Source organism: Phytophthora sojae (assembly GCF_000149755.1).
Source record: "Phytophthora sojae unplaced genomic scaffold PHYSOscaffold_7, whole genome shotgun sequence".
NCBI classification, from domain to species: domain Eukaryota; phylum Oomycota; class Peronosporomycetes; order Peronosporales; family Peronosporaceae; genus Phytophthora; species Phytophthora sojae.
Window position 1 is genome coordinate 323,032 of NW_009258121.1, and position 20,134 is coordinate 343,165.

General features: G+C 53.0%; 6 protein-coding genes across 6 annotated transcripts; 4 read left to right on the forward strand and 2 right to left on the reverse strand.

The window, feature by feature from the left end:
• Window positions 1–302: 302 nt before the first annotated feature.
• On the forward strand, window positions 303–1,226 carry PHYSODRAFT_317117 (hypothetical protein; the record flags this gene model as incomplete). The annotated part of the gene is made up of 3 exons (XM_009533609.1): window positions 303–457; window positions 542–593; window positions 690–1,226. 3 exons carry the CDS (start codon window positions 303–305, stop codon window positions 1,224–1,226), a joined length of 744 nt encoding a protein of 247 aa, XP_009531904.1.
• Window positions 1,227–2,346: 1,120 nt separating this feature from the next.
• Window positions 2,347–2,880, forward strand: PHYSODRAFT_317118 (hypothetical protein; the record flags this gene model as incomplete). Its single annotated transcript, XM_009533610.1, has 1 exon — window positions 2,347–2,880. The coding sequence occupies one exon, from the start codon at window positions 2,347–2,349 to the stop codon at window positions 2,878–2,880; it is 534 nt and encodes a 177-aa protein (XP_009531905.1).
• A 360-nt stretch (window positions 2,881–3,240) lies between these two features.
• PHYSODRAFT_336094 (hypothetical protein) lies at window positions 3,241–6,225 on the forward strand (the record flags this gene model as incomplete). The annotated part of the gene is made up of 1 exon (XM_009533611.1): window positions 3,241–6,225. The coding sequence occupies one exon, from the start codon at window positions 3,241–3,243 to the stop codon at window positions 6,223–6,225; it is 2,985 nt and encodes a 994-aa protein (XP_009531906.1).
• Window positions 6,226–6,661: 436 nt separating this feature from the next.
• On the forward strand, window positions 6,662–7,126 carry PHYSODRAFT_286802 (hypothetical protein; the record flags this gene model as incomplete). The annotated part of the gene is made up of 1 exon (XM_009533612.1): window positions 6,662–7,126. The coding sequence occupies one exon, from the start codon at window positions 6,662–6,664 to the stop codon at window positions 7,124–7,126; it is 465 nt and encodes a 154-aa protein (XP_009531907.1).
• Window positions 7,127–7,442: 316 nt separating this feature from the next.
• On the reverse strand, window positions 7,443–8,243 carry PHYSODRAFT_516481 (hypothetical protein; the record flags this gene model as incomplete). Its single annotated transcript, XM_009533613.1, has 2 exons — window positions 7,443–7,733; window positions 7,812–8,243. Coding segments are annotated over 2 exons (723 nt in total), but the record flags the coding sequence as incomplete, so codon positions are not given.
• Window positions 8,244–8,639: 396 nt separating this feature from the next.
• On the reverse strand, window positions 8,640–8,888 carry PHYSODRAFT_517441 (hypothetical protein; the record flags this gene model as incomplete). The annotated part of the gene is made up of 1 exon (XM_009533614.1): window positions 8,640–8,888. A coding segment is annotated over one exon (249 nt), but the record flags the coding sequence as incomplete, so codon positions are not given.
• Window positions 8,889–20,134: the final 11,246 nt, after the last annotated feature.

A 20,134-nucleotide genomic window follows, 5' to 3' on the forward strand; every position in this document is an offset into this window, starting at 1 on the left:
AGCTGTCGTTCGCTTTTGCTCTTGGGTTTTGTATGCTGAGGGGTACAGAGGGGGTACGCTCGGGGGTACATCTGGCGCAGAGAGCCGGATTGTGTCGATGCATGGCCGGGCCACTCCAACACCTTCGGCGGAAGAGCGACCGCCACACGCGTCACCTGTTGCAGCATTGTGCCCCGCGGCTTACCCGAGCATTTGACGGCGCGCGAGCAGCAAGTCAAGCTCCTGCCGGTCTCTGTCGGCTGGGCGCTGGCTGTTCGCATTTTCTAATCCCCGGCCGACCGACGCGCACCCGGGCCAAGGCCATGAGCATCAGCGTCAGTCGCGAGTCCATCTCCAAGCTCATGGGCGAGCTCGTGGAGACCTTCCCCATGGAGGCCGAGGGCCGCTCGTCCATCTCGGACTTCGGCAAGCTGCTCTTCACCGAGGGCCAGGCCGGCGGCGCCCCCAAGGGCGACGGGCCGGCAGCGCCACCGGCCGGCGTGGCCGCCAGCAAGCCGGCTCCGGCCAAGCCAGCGGTCATCACCACCACGCAGAGCGGCAGCAAGCGCGTGTTCACAGAGATCAAGGGCGTGCCCCGCCAGAAGCAGCACGACGTACGTGGGCCGAGGCAGAGGAGGTAGCTAGTTGGTACGAGTAGAGGGCTGACGGGCGTGACGTTGTTGCTGTTGTTGCTGCTGCTGCTGCTGCAGATTATGAAGACGAAGGACAAGGCCGTGCCCAAGCGCTGGACGCAGGAGGAGGACGACAAGCTCCGCGAGGCCGTGGGCCGCCACGGCGAGCGCAACTGGAAGTCCATCGCCGAGGAGGTGCCCGGCCGCAACCACACGCAGTGTCTGCAGCGTTGGACAAAGGTGTTGGCCCCTGGCCTGGTGAAGGGCCACTGGCGGCCCGACGAGGACGAGCTGCTGAAGGAGCTGGTGGCCGAGGGCCGCAAGAACTGGGGCCAGGTGGCCACGCGCATCCCCGGCCGCACGTCCAAGCAGTGCCGCGAGCGCTGGTACAACCACCTGGACCCGAGCATCGTCCGCGGAGAGTACTCGCCCGAGGAGGACCGCATGATTCTCGATGCGCAGGCCAGACTCGGCAACCGCTGGTCGGCCATCGCCGCCATGCTGCCGGGCCGCACAGAAGACGCTGTCAAGATCCGCTGGAAGTCGCTCTGCAGAGTGCGCAAGGGGTGCGTTGCGTGTGTGTTTCCTTGCTTGAAGTTTGTATGCACCCCTTGAGGAGGAACTAACGTAACGCTGACGTGATGATAATTGTTGCAGGCAAGGGCGTCGTGGCCAGGCCGACAAGAACAAGATGACGCCGAAGAGCGTCATGGGCATGCCCGGCCAAATGATGCAGCAGGGTCCTGGCTTCGACGGCGGCATGGTTAAGAGTGACGAGGTGGCCGCGTTCTCCATGCACGCGCAGCAGCAAGGTGCCCAGATGATGCGACTTCCGAACTGCCAAGTGGTGCCGGCAGGGAGCATGCAGTCCGGTGGCCAGCATCACCCGAGTATGAACATGATGGGCGGAGGCATGGGCAGCAACGGCATGATGTACACGAGCGATATGAGCGGCGGCGGCTATGACCCCACGATGGTGCACTACCGCAAGCCTCCGATGCAGCAGCATATCGTGAGCAATGGCTACGACCACTCGCTGCCCCCGTCGGGATCAGTGCAAAACAATAACTCGCACGACTACGATCGTCGGCCGAACATGGTGAACGCGTCGTCCAACGGCATGTCGGGACCTTCGCAGCAGCAGGATAACTACCGCCAGGGTTACGCGGGTCCGTCGTCGGGGTATAGCTCCAACCTGAACGGCGGCATGTACCCCACGGGGTCTTCAACGCCCAGTGGAAACATGAACAACGGGCAGATCTATGGCTCCGCCGCGCCGATGAACTCGTACCGGTCTGGAGGAGGCATGTACGGCAGCTCGCAGGTGTCGCCTCACCAGCCGCAGCAAATGTCACACTCGCCGCACCCGCAGATGATGTCTTACAACTATGACATGCCCCCTACGCCCAGTTCAATGAATGGCGGGTCGTCGTCGGGCAACTCGATGATGTCAAACAACAGCGGAATGAGCCCCGCCGCGGCGTTCGTGCAGCAGCACCAGCGACACCAGCAGACCCACCAGTACGTGGATCGCGCGCCGCCAATCCCCCCACATTTGCAGCCGCAGAACGCTCAAGTGCAGCGGCATATGCCTGCGCATGAGGAAGACCAGCCCAACCCCGAGAAGGAGCCTCCGTCGTCGCGTCGGTCGCAGGAGGAGCAGTCGATCCACAACGGCGTGCAAGCCAAGGAGGAGCCGCGATCTGCGCAAATGCCCGCGCCTTCTACTCAGCCGATGGCCAACCCGGCCGCTATGTTTGCTCGCAGTCAAGCTGCGAAGAGCTCTCCGTCTGCTGGTAACAGCAACCCCGTGGCTGCGTTCATGCAGATGCAACAGCAACAGCAGAAGCGCAAGGAGCAGCCTCACCCCTCTAGCAAGCAGCATTACGCTGGCCCGCAGAGACCTTTCAACCCTGCGGCGGCGTTCGCGCAGCGGTTCCAAGCTGGCCAGAGGCCGCCGATGCCCAGCAGCAACGCTGGCTCCACCAAATCTAACGACGACACGGACGACGATGGCGACAACAGATCTAACGAGCCGTCGCTCAAGAAGGTCAAGCCGAGACTCAGCATCGATGCTGCGCGGGCGTCGGCCGCTCGACGGCTGCGCAACTCTGGCAGCGGCGGCAACCTGGCCGGCCGGGGCAGCCTTGACGTGTTCTTGAACGAGATCGGCGACGTCGGCCGGTTGTCGGACCTCAAGATGGACGAGTTCCAGACGCTGGACGAGCTGTGGCGAGTCTCGGGCGACATGGATCGGCTATCGTTATGAGCTGGTTTTGATCAGGAAAGTAGGTTCGTTGCTCGCCCCGCGCGCGGCCAATTAAACATCGGTTTTGTTCATGTAGACTCGTTTGCTGTTCGTGCTGCTGTAGTGTGGCAGGTTCGACCCGGGTCAACGGCTACGCGCCATCAAGCGCCTCGTCTCAGCCGTACCGCATCCACACTCGTGTCAAATTCTTTCTGCGTGTTGACGTGTTCGATGACGTGAACGAAGGTGATACCGGGTCGCGGGTCAAGGTCAAAGGCTGGCCCAGTTCCGCGCGCCGCTGGCCTACAAGTCTCCCATTGCACAATTTGCATTGGTGTGTGAACGAGCTCAAAGATGATGAATGAAGGCCAATCAGCGCCAATGGCGCCACGCACCATTCTCCTTTCGATCGATGGCAGGAGCTGTGCCAAGAACTGCGAGGTGCAGCAAGCTCTCAGTGCCGTGGAAGGTGTCGTGGCGGCGTCTGTGAATTTCGATTCCAACAACGCGTCTGTCGACGTGGCATCTGACCGCCAATTCGACGATGAAATGCTACTGGAGGCGGTCCGTAGTGTCGGGCCCAAGTTCAACGCTCGCCTCGTTCAAGCATCGCACTCAAGTGGCGTGAAGGCTCAAGGGATCCATGATAATGACTCGAGAGAAGTTTCGCTATCAATCGACGAGGCGGACAAGAGCGCGATCGCCAAAGTGACGTTGCTGATCGGTGGAATGACGTGCAGCTCGTGTGCCAACACCGTCGAGGGTGCTTTGAAGCGCACAGAGGGCGTCGTCTCTGCATCCGTGAGCTTAGAGACTGAGAAAGCTGTCGTGCAGTTCGATAGGGATGTTATGAGTGTCGAAGCGCTTGCTAAAGCTGTGGAGAATGTCGGATACCAAGCCTCCTCGTGCATACCGAAGGACGAGAAGAGTGAAATGGGCGACGCAACACTGTTGATCGGCGGGATGACGTGCAGCTCGTGCTCCAACTCAGTCGAAAACCTGCTGAAGAGCACGCCAGGCGTGTTATCCGCCTCTGTAAACTTGGCGACCGAGAAGGCTGCCATTCACTTCGATAAGTCCGTGGTCGGCATTCGGACGCTGATCGAGTCGGTGGAGGACATTGGGTACGAGGCTTCCTACGTGACTGAGGCCAATGCGCTACAGGCTCTCGGAGATCAGCGCATGAGGGAGATCTCACAGTATCGCACCGATTTCTTCGCTGCATTGGTCTTCACGCCCCCAATCCTACTGATAATGCTGGTGTTCGAGAACATCGCACAGGTCAAGCACGGGTTAATGTCGGAAGTCGTGCCTGGCCTTTCCTGTGAGGCATTGGCCGTCGCGATTCTCGCGTCCCCAGTCCAGTTTTACTCAGCTCGTCGATTCCACGTCGACGCTTGGAAAGGAGTGAGGAACCGCGTGCTGGGGATGGCGTTCCTGGTGTCGATGGGCTCGAATGTGGCGTATTTCTACGGCTTGTTTACTGTGATTCGTGCCATCGCGCTGGACAACGCGGAGGTTGCGACCTTGGACATGTTCATGACGTCGTCGGTACTGATCTCGTTTGTAGTGCTGGGGAAGCTCCTGGAGGCGACTGCGAAGGTGAAAACGTCGGCGGCGCTGACCAAGTTGATGGAGTTGCAGGTCAAGTCGGCCACGCTGTTGATCTTCAGCGCGGACGGATCACACATCATCGAAGAGCGAGTAGTGCCGATTGAATTGGTGCAGCGTGGAGACGTCCTGAAGGTTGTGCGTGGATCCTCGGTCCCCACGGACGGTGTGGTTGTGTATGGCGAAGGCAGAGTGGATGAGTCCATGCTGACTGGTGAGTCCAAGACCGTAAAGAAAGTCGTTGGAGACCGCGCGCTGGGGGCGACCTTGAATGTGGAAGGGCTGTTCCACATGCAAGTCACGGGGATCGACACCGACACGGCGTTGAGTCAGATCATTCGACTTGTGGAGGACGCGCAGGCCTCAAAGGCCCCAATTCAAGCTTACGCCGACTACATCTCCTCCATCTTCGTCCCGGTGGTAGTCGCGCTTGCGTTGGGGACGTTCGCGGTGTGGCACATACTCTGTGCTCGGGATGGCATTCCCAAAGACTGGATCCCCAACTCGGACGGGAAGTTTGTGTTCGCGCTGGACTTTGGCATCGCGACGCTGGTCGTAGCGTGTCCCTGTGCGTTGGGACTGGCAACGCCCACTGCTGTCATGGTCGGTACGGGTGTCGGAGCCGCACACGGGGTCTTGATCAAAGGAGGCGAACCACTGGAAGCTGCTCACAATGTGAACACGATCATTTTCGACAAGACGGGGACGTTGACGGTGGGGAAGCCTGTCGTGACGGATGTGCATCCACTCAGCTCAACGTTAGACGCGGAGGAGCTGGCCGTCCTCGCTGGATCCGCAGAACGCGGAAGTGAACACCCTCTGGGTGCGGCCATCACGGACTACGCCAAGTCCATGTCGTTGCCTCTTGAGCAGCCGACGGATTTCCGTGCAGCTTCAGGGAAGGGCATTTTGTGTTGCGTGGGCGACCGGGATATCATGATTGGCAACAAAGCGTGGATGGAAGAAAATGACGTCGAAGGAGCGAACCGCATCGAAGTCATGCAGACTGTAATCGCCTTTCAAAACGCCGGCAAGACGTCGATCTACGTGGCCGTCGACGGGGAACTAAGCGGTGTGTTCGCTGTGGCTGACGCTCCACGTGGAGAGGCAGCTCGTACTCTGAGAAAGCTGAGAACGATGGGGTTGGAAGTCTGGATGGTCACTGGCGACAATACGCGAACAGCGTTCACTATCGCCGAGCACTTGGGGATGAATCGTGACAATGTGATGGCCGACGTGCTTCCGTCCGAGAAGGCGTCCAAAGTGAAAGAGCTGCAGGACTTGGGCCGCATTGTCGCCATGGTGGGCGATGGCATCAATGACTCCCCTGCACTTGCTCAGGCGGACTTGGGCATCGCCATCGGCGGTGGCACGGAGATTGCAGTCGAAACGGCTGGCATGGTGCTGATGAAGTCCAACTTGGTCGCTGTCATCACTGCGCTGCACTTGTCTCGCACGATTTTCAACCGGATCCGACTGAATTACGTGTGGGCTTTCGGCTACAACTGTCTGTTGATCCCGCTAGCTGCCGGCGTGCTGTACCCGGTTGGGTTTAGTATCCCGCCCATGTTTGCCAGCGCTGCGATGGCGCTCTCGTCCGTGTCCGTGGTGATTTCGTCGCTGCTGCTTCGATATTACACGCCTCCAACTGTCGCCGATGATGCACTGGAGCGGAAGACGAAGGCTATGTTGCCCACGGAGCAGACGCTGTCTGCACCACTGCTTGCATCCAGCACGCTGCAAGATACTGAATAGTCGGGTGGTCTCGTTCAAACATGGTACCAAATAACTTCAATGCATATACATGTATTCTGTCTAGGCTATTTACCGTAGGAACCCCCTGCATTCTGCGCTTCTCAAATGAAAACATTGTACATTCACCAAGTTAATGGTCTCATTTCTGATTTTCCTTCCTTGGGCACAGGCGAACCGGAGCACGCCGGCTCAAGCGACAGCGCTGCGTAGCCTGGTTTCCTGTCCGCGAGATCCTTTTTCGTGGACGATAACACAGCACTGACATGAGTTGAGTAGAGCGTACGTACGGTGCAGTACAGTACCGCATGATTCGCACATCCTTGCATGTACTAATCACTCGTCGTCGACCGTCGAATTCTGTCCAGCCAGGTGAAATCCTCCCCACTCGCCAATTTACCTTCCGCCACTCAATCTACACACACACTGGAAACTCGACATGCGAATACTCCTAGCCGCGACCACCCTTGTGGTGCTATGTGATTTCGCGTCGGCACATATCACCCAAGCTCACCCAGGAAACGCAGCTGCGAACAGTGCCAGTAGTAGCCGATTCTTACGCTCCTATGAGTCAATTCACGGCGCCGAGGAGAGAAGCATCGGAAGCGTGCTGAAGCAGTTGACCGGTTTGGAGAAGAAAATGAACGATTTCCGCAAAAAGGACCTGATGAGGGCGCTGGGCGACAAGAAGTTCCGAGTCGACTTGCTCAAGAGCTGGAGCGAGAATCAATACACCGTGGGGCATGTCCAGGGTAAGCTGAAAGTGGATCCATTCCACCCGCGCTACAAACAGTTGCTGCTCGACTACATGAACATTTACATCAAGAGCCCGGCATCACCTGCATCGCTGACTCGCAGGAAGAAAGCTGACGTCAAACCGGTGAAAAAAGTTCGCTTCGGATAACACCGGTACGAGATAGAGCACGTCGATTAGGTAACAGTAGTAGTAGTACTTCTCAGGGTCGTAACAGTGAGAGATTGAACAATCGATTCTCCCCGCCGAAGGAAGGAAATGTGCCCGAACTAGTACGTAGTAAGTGGTATTGCCTGAAGAAATTCCAGATACTAACTAATATGGGCCGAGCTCTCTCAACGCAGCGTCAGTGTCGGCTGTAATCTCGCTGCAGTGTATGATTGCCATACCCGTACTGTTGAAGTCATTGCACTCCAAGAATCTGTACCGCAAAAATAAAGAAAAAAAAGAAACTTTGTGTTTTTGTTTAAAGTTGACACAGAAAAATGATGTGGTCGCTGGGTGCACTATGCGCCATGGTTGCTACCACCCTTCTCGTGCTCGGATAAACTTTTTCTGCTATTTGTAGTACACTGCGTACTGCTTCGCAATCGCCTCCTCGGTGTTTGGTGCTGAATATCGACCCGATGACTTTCCGTGGCTTGATTCCTGCCTCAACCCATCGGTTGAACTGCAGTCCCTGCAACTCTGTTGCCCGGTCTTCTGTAGCTTTGACCTTCCTCCCGGCTTTGAGGGCATTTGCCACCATGGCATCGGCCTATTTGGTGGTCGCCGTCATGATCGTCCTCATCAAGGTTGTCTTCTTGGCCGGGTTCTCAATGTTGAACGCATTCACGTAAAGCAACATGATGTTCACAGCCGGATTCGTAAGAAGGTTCTCCACCCCCTCGTCGAGCTGTAACAGCTTGAACACTTCATCCGGGGACTTCTTAGCAGAGGACCAGCCCTCGAGTAATTCCCTCCTCAATGCCCTCGCCATGGTCTCAGTGCTGGAAAACTTCGTCGCCTCTTCAATCATCTTGGCCACTGCTGCGTCTCCGTAGGTCTTCGTCATCGTCTCAAGCATGGGCACCTCCTTCCCCGGCCTCTGCTTGTTCAACATCTCCACGTAGGACGCCCACGTGTTCATGTTTGGGTGGGCGAGGAGATTCTCCACCCCGTCGTCCAGCTTCAGTAACTTGAACACGTCGTCTGAGGTTTTCCCCATTTCCAACCAAGTAGAAAGGTTCTCGCCAGCGGTTCTAGGTTTCAACAGACCTACGAGCGTGGGAGCGAAAGCCCCCTCTCTTGGTCTTCAGCATTCGATGTCTCGATACAAGTATCTCTTAATTAAGATCTCGCCCTACGGATGAAACAGCGTTGTTGGCTTCACAACCCAGCAAAACATAGCGTGCCCAACCTAGTTCATGATCAGGTGGTCAGCCTTACCGGGGTCTGCTTGCATAGCTCGCTACCACAATGTTGAGAGGGGCTCCGCGCGATGCCAAAGTGAAAGCAAAAGGATTATCTACACCTTTGTGCGTACCAACGTGCAATCAAATCCGAAAGTCGCAAAATTCATATTGCAAATTTCTAGTTAGCAACTTCAATTATGCATTCAAAGATGGAATTACGGCAATCAAATTCGTACAGTAGGCTACTACTACTTGTCCGACGAGCCCTGTTACATGCCGTACACCATGTCCTCGTTGTTCGCCGCCTTGGTGGCGAAGTCGCGACAGTGCAGCTCCATGCTGGCCTCCAGCGCTGGGGTCATCACGTTCATGTTAGCGGTCGCGGCGCGCTCCAGGATGTGCATCTGGCGTTCCGAGATGGAGAGGATCTCACCGTTGCTGTCCGGCTCACGCGAGCGATCGTAGATTGCGTGGCGATCCAGAGCCAAGTCTCGCTTAATGCGGGATTTTAGGACGCTGCTTCTCGAGGACGGTGTGGCGAGTAACGCGGCCTTGGAGGGACATCTGCGAAGAAGAAGGCGAATTGCGAAGTGAGCTCCCCTCGGTCGGCGTCGGCTATAGTGCGCGCCAAACCGCGCGCCCTTGCTTTTGGCGCGAGCACAACACGCCAGCTTACGTAGCCATGGAGATCTTGGACCTCTGGTCCAACTTTGATTGCCGTAATTCCATCTTTGAATGCGTAATTGAAGTTGCTAACTAGAAATTTGCAATATGAATTTTGCGACTTTCGGATTTGATTGCACGTTGGTACGAAGTAGGCCGCACAAAGGTGTAGCTCGGGCAGCCAGCGCAGCAGGCAAACATACCGCCGTAATACCGCGAGACGAAGGGGCGCCGTGCACTTATGTACCATTGGGTGCCTGCCAAAAGGGTCATAAGGACCTAACATAGTTACCGCAGATATGCGGGTAGATATGTCGACATATAGCCTAGTTGCACCCGCCACAACATGCTTATCGACAACAACTCCGTCCGATTACAAATGCCCAAGTACCACCTCTATTCGCCCTACAGCGTCACTTTGCTCCGGACATTCATATGGCTAGATCTTTCTGCAGACTGCAGTTTATCTCAGCATGCTCATTACGATATGAGCACTCTTCTGCTCACGCTGCTGCGGTGATGGAGCTCCAGAATGATACGTGCGACGCTCTGTGTGTGCTGTGCGAGGCCTACGTGAGCTACAACAAGGACCTGGGCGCTGTTCGACGCGCGATTCACAAGCGGCTGGTGGAAGAAGATATATGACAGCCTGTCATTGACAGGCGATCTTCACAAGAATGATGGTCGACATATTAAATACAAAGTCGTAGTAAGTCGTTAAGATGGGTACACGGCATAACCGCCAGTTTATCGAGACGATTTTCCGGTCTCACGAGATTTATGTTAGCTTATACCGAGCATTTCTGCTGCATTTACTCCGGGTCGTTATGACCCTTTTGGCAGGCACCCATTACTTTAAAGCCCTCAACAAAGCATAGCGTTACTAAAAGACTGTTCTCTGGATTTTATCCAGAGTCCATGGGTGAAGGCCACTGAGGTGTCATTATTCTCACATCAAATACCTGCTAAATATGTGTTTGAGCGCTGCTGATGCTAATATCTAAAATACCTGTTATACTGGATAGCCTGCGATCTAATCAAATTATGCTGCTATGTTGACCCATCCGGTTGAGATTGAGTCAAATTACCTATTATTTTGCATACCCTTTAATCAAGTATATATACCTGTGATAGATAGTTTATCTGCCACTCAAGCGACATCCATCGGATTTTTTTTCGCTCCAACAACATGCCGGCAAAGATGTCCAGACCAGATTAGCTTGATTAGGAGGGGTAGAATATATATAAAAACGGGTACGCCAAATCCTAAATCGTAGCGTTGGTCGTAAACCGTCCATGTGCAAATCCCTATCAAATGCTAATGAGAGCCTAGCTTCCTGTGCTATATAAATGGCCGCAGAGGTGCACTGCATCGTGCAGCGGGCTAGAGCAAGCGTATTTCAGCCCCGTGAATAGTTCAGACGCAGACACATATTGCATGCACCCATCGGGTGTTTCATGTATACGGCAGCGTCGAGTTTGCCGTCCACGTTGACATGGGGCACCGTTCATATAAACGAGCTACCCTCATAATACCCAGTGTGACACTGGCAGTCTCACATGGGCATTCGACGTGATTTGAGTATAAATCGACGGCAGTCCGCGGTATATGAACAGGGCTGGGGAACGCCAAATCGGAGTATAATCCTATTTATATATAACAAAACAAGGTGTCAGCCGCTTAATAAGCACCCAAATCGATCGATTTGCAAAAAAATTGGACATAGTGTTTGGTTTTCACAATATTAGTTAGGCATTACGACGAAAGCATCGGTCACTGGCAGCTACATGATTAGCTATGACCTGTGGCAAGAGCCATTAGGTCCGGCATCATTAGTGAAGACCCAGAGGTCATGCGACTCAGGCCTCGTGCGCAGGCAGCTTAAGCACCGGGGCCGTGAGGTGATGCCGTCTCTCGAGAACGCGTTCCAGTAAATTGATGGAGCTCGGTACCCCGTTCAACTCGACAGGAATCGTCAAGAATCGCGGCTACATCTACGTAGACAACATCGACATCGTTAAGATCGTCGGGGTCGCTAGCTTGCTACAATATAACCAAATCATTTTTTGTACCTTCCTATTCAGTATCGAACTCTGGGTCGTACGGGTCACACTACCGAAGTATAACCAAATGATTTTTTGTACCTTCCTATTCAGTATCAAACGGTCTTAATTCGTGCACTTGATCGGTCGGCTGGAAGTACAGATTCCATCTTACTCAGTTTGCGATCTCCTTACTGCATGATCACCATTAACGTTGCCCAGCTGATTGAATTCATGTTGAGCAGGTTGTGTTTTATTATGGACGATGATATGGTGGATAAGAGAATCAGTAAGCGTTGGTTTGAGTGATGTTTTAGTTGTTTTTTCGGCTACTGTCAGGTAGTTAAATAAGCTATGTATGTGCAACGGCTTTCTGAAAAACAAAAAACTGTCATTTACCTATCCTAGCCTACGTGAAGCCCTAGTACCGCAGCAGTACGTCCGGTAATCAATACCTCTAGCTCTGTGAATACTTGGTTGTTTCGCTTGTGGCTAAAGGGAGAGACTATGTTGTTCCTTCGTCCTTTTATTTCGAATTGCACTTAAAAATGTCAGAGCTGAAGTACTTCAAAAATGCACTACCAGCCCAAACCTCTAGTGAATTCAACAACGGCCACTATTCGTATAAATCCGTTAATTCAACTAATTGTGGTTACCCTCGACCAATACCATATCTCTACTCCTTTCTGCCATTGGCACGTAGAAACAAGATGCCGCAGTACACTAACTTTTTTACTTATATGCCCAAGAGCGACGTAAAATCCAGAGCTGTTCCGGGCAGAGCACGGCCTTGTTAAAAGGCTGGTGATCCCTCGATTCGAGGGGTCCAAAAGCCCACTATACCCAAGTAAAATTTGGGGAGGTCGAGGGCCCCGCCCTGCTATACATTGCAGCCCTAAACCTACTTATTTATCCAATCAATCACCGGACACTACAGTAAGGAGAGGTATACCGGTACCAAGTCATTTTAATGGGGACTTCGTTGTGGCGTAGCAGGATCAGCAAAATCTGCGAGATTGCCAATCCAACTTACCAACTGCGCCCGAACACCGACTTACGGAGGGGGTCCCCCGATGATCCGTGATCTGTGTGCTGAACTGGTCACCTTGTGTAGGGCTGGATCTGCTCCTCTGGTGTCTGCTGAAGCGTCCGAGTCTTGAAGACAGGAGAGTCTGGGCGAGACGCGGGGATGTGGGTGGAGCAGCGCTGAAATCTTCACTCTGCTCGCAGTAGTTACTCCCAATCCAGTGGTAGTCGACTTGGATCGGGCGGCCTGGATCTGGATCCGGCCGTGGGGTTGCATTTGGGTTGTTGTTGTTCCTTTCCTTTGCCTTCGCAGGTCTTCCTTTGTCGTACTTGCCGCTTCCTGTGGCGGGATCCGTAGATGCTGAGAGTCGAGGATGCACCCGGCCAAGTAGTAACTCCGGGTGGATCGGGGATCTGCACTTGCAAGTAGGTCACTAGGAAGGTTGTAGAACTGGCCAATGTATTATCCAGTCTTAACCAACGCTAGATCCACTACCAGAACCTTGCTAAGCCGTGGGGCCGATGTACTTCCCGTTTCCAGGCGAAGGCACTTGCGATGTATAAGGCAAATTCGAGTCTGATTTATGCTTATGTCCAATCCCATCCCAAAGTCCTATCTTCCTATGGATCCTGTCATCCCATCTGTACCTACTGACACTATGAAGCTTGTTCACCTTCCTTGCGTGTCGCTTGATTACCTTCGCTGCGCCATGACCTTAGATCCACCGCTCACTTCCATCTGAGTCCGAATCAGAATCAGATCTGGATTGGATCGGATCGCCGATCCACTTGACAGCTGCATCTCTTGGATCTTGGGTCTCGAGGCATGGCGTTGCTTGGCCACACATTCGTGACGTCCGGTCGTATTCGTAGTGTCTTCCATTGCAATCACTAACACCTGGTACGGGGCCCGATCCACCAGTCTGGTGGATCCGTCGCGGAGTCTGGATCTATCATTCTGCCGATCACCCTTTGTCCCAATTTCTTGGATCCTGCTTCTCCACAATCGCCTCCTGTCTGTAGTTGTTGCCGACCAGCGGCATCACTGCAGACACTTGTTCTCACTTTCAAATCCACCAAGCCTATAATACTATGGCAGACTCCGCCCGTAGCGCCCCTCGCACTGCCCCGGAAGCTCATCATCTCCACTATGACGGGTATACTCGTCAGATCCAAGATCTCCAGGGCCAAGTCGCGCGGCAGGCTCGCGAGATCCAAGGTCTCCGTCATTACCTTGACCGAGTTGAGTGTGAGCGGCAGCGCTTGACAGAGAGCAATGATCATCACGCGTCCGAGGTGACCCTGGCCGGTGCTGAAATCTAAGAGCTTCAAGTTCATTGCGCCAACCTTGAACGAGATCGGGTAAACGCTGAAGATGAGCGCGGGCTCGCTGAACACTGCTTGGAACGTGCGCAAGAAGCGCTTTAAAAGGCTGAGGCTGAGCTCTACAATCTCCGCGCTGTCGATGGCCAGTAAACACTGACGTTGTGCCGTAATCCATCTCGCTTATCACTCTCTTACTGCGTCCTCATTTATTTCAACCGTCTTCATCTCCAAAAGTGCATTTTTGAAGTACTTCAGCTCTGACATTTTTAAGTGCAATTTGAAATAATAGGACGAAGAAACAACGTGGTCTCTCCCATTAGCCATAAGCGAAACGACCAAGTATTCACAGAGCTAAAGGTGTTTTGTTTTTATTACCGAACGTACTGCTGCGGTACTAGGGCTTCACGTTGGCTAGGATAGGTAAATGAGAGTATTTTGTTTTCAGAAAGACATACATAGCTTATTTAACTACCTGACAGTAGCTGGAAAAAAAAACTAAAATATCACTCAAACCAACGGTTGCTGATTCTCTTGTCCAGCATATCATCGTCCATAATACTAGTATAGCAGCATCCTCACGGCGAATTTTCGCCCCGGTTGCTAGAGGGGCATTGCTTCGGCAAATGTTGTATCTTAGCCTTTCAGCACCGCCCCCCTGTATCCTATACACGCACATACTTTTACCAAATTGGTTCAAAGTATGTATCCTCGAAGTGTTCAGCGGTCAATGGTGGCAACGCCAAAGAATGTTTATTTACTACTGTAATATGGAGACCAGAGCTAAGCAAAAGACTATATATTGATTTACGGTTGAATGAGGTCAAAATCTACGACGGCACTACCAGATGCGGCACGAAATCCCTTGTTGTTTCTTCAAGCCTCTTTCCCGTCTTCATTTATGGCGGCGACGGATGACTCGGACATGCAAGTTCTATGTAGTTGATCGTCGGGAACACGCGCGCTATTTAGTTGTGCTCGCTGCGCTCGCTCGTGACGTCGGTGACATCGCGCGCCCTCCTGCCGGTCGATTTCAATAATTTTTGGTTTAAACCCGGTCGATTGTAATAAACGTCTGGGTGGACATCGTTAAATACCCCCACAGCTCCAGACTAAATTGTGCTCGAGCATTCAGCAGCCAAGATATCAGTAGAATCGTAACTCATGTCGAACAATTCAGTCACATTACATTCAACGACCACCGGTATGCACATTTGTTCTTACATTACATTAATTTAAAGCTCATCGAAACAGCGAGACCAGCAGCGTGCCCCCCCCCCAAAAAAAGTGCTTTTCACAATAACAATAACTCACTGCAAGTGACTTAAAAAGAGCTTCAAAATGAACGACGACACGGCTCACTCCACATATATGTACATGCTAGCCAGATTCACTATACACTAACAAACAGTTAACAAACGCTAGTGTTAGCTATACATTTGGTATTTGTGTGAATATTCATTATAGACCGAAAAATTGGTGTCAGAATTGCAAATTGCTACTGTAAAAACTGTAATTATACCCCCTCCCTCTAATTGTGCCCCACCCCATGAAAATCGGTGATAGTGCCCCACACTCAAATAAATCACTTTTTCTGAAAAATTGACTTTAATTCCGAATTTTCTCTTATAAATTTCAAATGTTTCATATCACAATATTAAAGTTTGTGCAACAACTTACCATTATCAGTGATTGCTGTAGAATTCATTGTGTAAGTAGACTTTTTAACGCAAATTGTATTTGGTCATCCGAACATGTAGTGCCCCACTCCCTTTAATAGTGGCTCCCTTCTAATAATGCCCCAGGGGCACTGCTGCAATAATTCACGGGGCATAATTACAGTTTTTGCAGTACTTTAGCTTGCACGGGAAATGGCCGTGATTTAGGAAAGCAATAATGTCTTTCTTCCTGTGCAAATGACAATACTTCGTTTATTTATCAAGGGTGTCAGTATAATATCAGGGCAAAGAGAGAATATCTCCACTTTTTCTTTATAGCTACAGAGCATACATTCTGGCTGTTGTCTCCACTAAATGATCCTTCTGGCCTAGTGACCGCTTTCTGTTTCATGCCAATACTCGTACCCGGTAGTACAGAACTGTAGCAATCGATTTAAAGTTTTCTCACAGTACAGAACTGTAGCAATCGATTTATAGTTTTCTCATTCAATGATTGGAGCAACTAATATGCCTATACAAGCAGTGCAACTAATTCTAGTGCTACCTCTTGTTTCCGCATGAGTAGTTCGTAATAGTTAGCGTTACATTAGTATAGCCTTTGGATTTAGACTTCACTGCTCCCTTGCCAAGGATCTATCAGTGTACTGACCGATACCTTGAATTAGGTTATCTATGAATAACTTAATCCAAATGACTCTTCAGTACGTTGTTTCGTACGTTAGCGGAGACTTTTTACAGAGCTGCCTAACCTCTCATATGTTTTTTACGGCGGGGGCCACTGTCATTTGCCTCCGTTACCACATTTAACCGGAGTTCAGCCACCCCTTGAAAAGGGTTCCACATGTGGGTCGTCAACTCTTACCTTAAACTTCAACGATTAACGCAATCGTTTGTTTGCTGATACAAACGGGGCGATCTCCGATTCGATAAAACGTTGACCTCAGTTTAAGAACTTGATGTACCTTCTAACAAGGTAACATTTGAAGGGTCGTGTTTGGGCGCCGTCCAAGATGAGTTTGTGCATTCTTAAAAAGAGGTAAAATTCGGTCGAAATCGCCCCCGGGTAGGCTATGATAGTTCATTTGCCCTACCCCATTCTCAATTGTAATACAGGGGTTCATTAATTGGAGTAAAAAATACCTGTAAAAAAGGTAAGAAGTATTTATGCACATTTCATTATAAGGGGGGCTATGCCCCAAAACCACAACCTGCTCAACATGAATTCAATCAGCTGGGCAACGTTAATGGTGATCATGCAGTAAGGAGATCCCTAACTGAGTAAGATGGAATCTTTACTTCCAGCCGACCGATCAAGTGCACGAATTAAGACCGTTTGATACTGAATAGGAAGGTACAAAAAATCATTTGGTTATACTTCGGTAGTGTGACCCGTACGACCCAAGGGCATCTCCTGAGCCTGCCGCAGCATCTGCCCAGAAATTGCATCGCTATTAGTAAGAAGAAACTGATTTACAACATAACACACGGGAAGTTGGGGATTGTAGCAAGCTAGCCGACCCCGACAATCTTAACGATGTCGATGTCGTCTACGTAGATGTAGCCGCGATTCTTGACGATTCCTGTCGAGTTGAACGGGGTACCGAGCTCCATCAACTTACTGGAACGCGTTCTCGAAAGACGGCATCACCTCACGGCTCCTGTAACGGGGTTACACGAGAGTTACCCGAAGGGTTATGAAGTGGGTACACACTGTCTAACCTAAATCAGTAGGAGAATCAGTACACGGCTTCATAGCCACTGATTATGCATATGACTAGGGTTCACTATGCTAGATAGTGGACCGGATACATTTACCCCGTAGGCGGCTTGGCCGCGATAAAGGGAAATACATTCAGTTTGAGATTTACACTGAAGAGTCTAGGATTGGCTCTTGAAGTCCGTAGGGTGTACGGACTCGTACGTTTTGGTATTAGAACGAGCGATCTTAAGCTGAGACTCAGCGAGTCTGTTAAGCTTTCTCTGACGCAAAGCTACGGCAGCCCCGCTGCAGCTCCGGTGCTGAAGCTGCCTGCGCACTAGGCCTGAGTCTGTATAGACTGACCCTCTCTGGAGAATGGAGTAGTTCGCTCACTTGCCCCCGAACAAGCAGGATGCGCTTAATAACCTTATGTCCTTGCTGGGCCCGGTGGGCGTGACGCAACTTGCGCAGCAAGGCCTCGACGCGGTGAACGCGCGTCTCGAGGCGTTTTCAAGCTACGAGAATGCTCTGCTAGAGCCCCTCCAGCAGAGGATGGCGACGGCCGCGGCCCCAACGTCATCTGACGCGGGAACAAGACCCAAGCCGCTCATGTTGAGCGTGAAGACCTTTGAAGGCAAGGAGGGTGAAAGCTTGATGCTTTGGACCCGAGAGGTTGAGATGGCTATGAGCTCTACTCCGGACGGAGTCGCAGCACGTGGCACTAGCTATCTCGAAGCTCGGTGGGCGAGCGAGAGAGTGGGCACTAACGTCCGGGACGTCGGTCGAGGTGGCCTTCCCGACGTGGGACCAGCTGAAACAGCAATTGTCCCGAGTGTTTGCTCCGCCTAACGAGGCGTATCGCGTGCGCTCACGCTTCCTGGCGACCAGGCAGAGCACGATGGAGTTGATTGACTATGTCCAAGAGTTGAGAACTCTCATTGCTGGCATGTCTGCGGACACCCTGCCGGATGCAGTCACCGTTACGGTGTTCATGGAGGGCCTCCGCACTGGCGTTGCCAGGACGGAGGTGTTCCGAACACACCCGAGCTCTTTTGAAGAGGCTGTGAGCGTCGCATTGAATGCGGAACACAACTTTAAGTCATCGAGACTTGGGTGGAATGCGTCTTACGCTAGCGCGTCAAGTGGTCCGGAACCCATGGACCTCAGCTCTGCTGAAGACGAAGAAGCCGAGCTTCGTGCTGCTGAGCAGCGTCGCGGTATCCGCAGATGCTTCATCTGTGGTGACACCCGTCACCTTCGTGCTGGGTGTCCGCTGCGCCATCAGCGCCAGGCTTCGTCAGGCCGCTCTTCGAGTTCGAGCCAGGGCTCTGGATTGTCTCGGGGAAACGAGAAGTCCCAGTAGGCGCGGGGCGGCCTACTGGGGAAGAACTAAGTTCTATTGAGCCTCGGCGAGGTGGAGGTCGACAGGACTTAGCCCCGAAGAGAGCTGTACTCTCTAACACGGAACGTGTATGCAAGCCGGGCTTGCTAGTTGTCCAAGCTTGGGTGAAGGGCTTCACGAAGCCATGGACGATTTTGATCGATTCGGGAGCGTCGGGTAACTACGCCCGGCGTTCTACGATGGACGGAAGTCAGCTTTATGCTGAGGCGCTGGTAGCGCGCGCGAGTGACATCGTAACTGTTCGTCTCGCGACGGGCACTCGTGTCACGGTGCCTAAGGTCCCTGTGGACCTGGGCGTGACATTTTTGGATTTTGATAGCGTGGAACGCTGTCTGGTCTTAGACCTCGATTCGAGATATGATCTCATCCTTGGTATGGCGTGGCTGGAACGCCACGAGCCTTGGATCGATTGGAGGTCGAAGACCCTTGGTGCTACGCACTTCTCTCCTGGCGAAGCATTGGCGAGTCATGAACCCACCTCTGCTAGGAAGCAGAAGCGCTTCTGGCGCGAGCACTGGACCGAGTCGGTCAATGTGCTGGACATCGGAGTCTCCGAGTTGGTGGAGTGTCGGGAACGAGCGTTCCGAGCGTGGCTCGCGGACGGCAGGTGGAGCGGCACGAATTCCGCTGAGCGGGTGTGCGTATGAGGGCGACGCCCTGCTGCGTGCCAGCGACGGCGCGATCGGCACAATGCCGAAGAACAAGGGGCGTCGCCCGGATGAAGATCGTGGAGTGGCACGTAATCCACTGAGTGGAGGCTGCGGATCGTGCAGCTCTTCGCTGAGTGTCGGTAAAGACCCTGGAGCTCCCTTGGAGCTGAACGAGGTAGTGACACCTGGCGTCAAGACGCGCGCGAAATCACGGAGCTCTTCAGGGCGGACGGGTCCATGAAGAGGAGGCAGCGCCTCAAAGCGCTGGCTGCGAGACGCAAGGCGTCTGCGATCTCACGAGTCGAGAAGGGCGTGTCGAGCGGTGAGGCTCCACGCGAGAGCGAGCAGCTCTATACACTCGTGAATGGAGTGACGGGCGACGTTGACGGAGATATCAACCTCGACGACATGCCCTCACTGTCTGCTCTCCTGGAGCTGGACGAGATGTCCTTGGCCGAGTTCGGCGAAGCCTTGAAGGCTGGAGACTTGGCTGAGGTAGTGGTCATACGACCCGAAGAAGAGTTGAACTCGTCCTCGCTTCTGGATGAAGCTGTCCTGGAAGACACCAAGAAGGCGCCGAATGCGCGGAGCGGATCGGCGATCCTGAAGGACCCGTCGGATCCCTTGTATCAAGTGGTAAAGGATTACCAGGATGTGGTCTCGAAGGAGCTGCCCTCGGGGCTACCTCCGGATCGAGGTGTTCGACACGAAATCGATCTCGTCCCGGGAACGAAGTACTGCGTGACGAGGCAGTGGCCCTTGCCGAAGGAGCAGTGTGACGTCATTGACGCGTTTTTCCGTGCGAAGCGCGAGGCGGGCATGGTGCGTGAGAGTAAGTCTCCACACTCTACGCCGACATTCTGTGTCAGAAAGCCGAATGGCAAGTGGCGTACCGTGCATGCTTTCAACAAGCTGAATGCCGCTACCATTCCGGCGCAGACGCCGATTCCTCGGAAGGATGTTCTTCAGAACAACATGACAGGATGTACGATGTACAGTGCGCTCGACTTGGTCGATGGATATTACCTATTGCTCGTGAGGACGAGCGACATTCCTCTCACTGCGGTGAGTACTCCGAGCGGCATGCTCTGGGAGCGGTTGGTGATGCCCCAAGGGCTTTCGAACGCGCCAGCGACGTTTAATCGTCTTGTGACGCAGCTCTTCAGGCCCCATCGGGCGTACGCGCAAACGTACTTCGATGACATCTTTGTCCACAGTCGTGCTGAGCACGGAAAGGCTGATATGGAGAACCATGTGGAGCACCTGCGTGCTGTGCTCG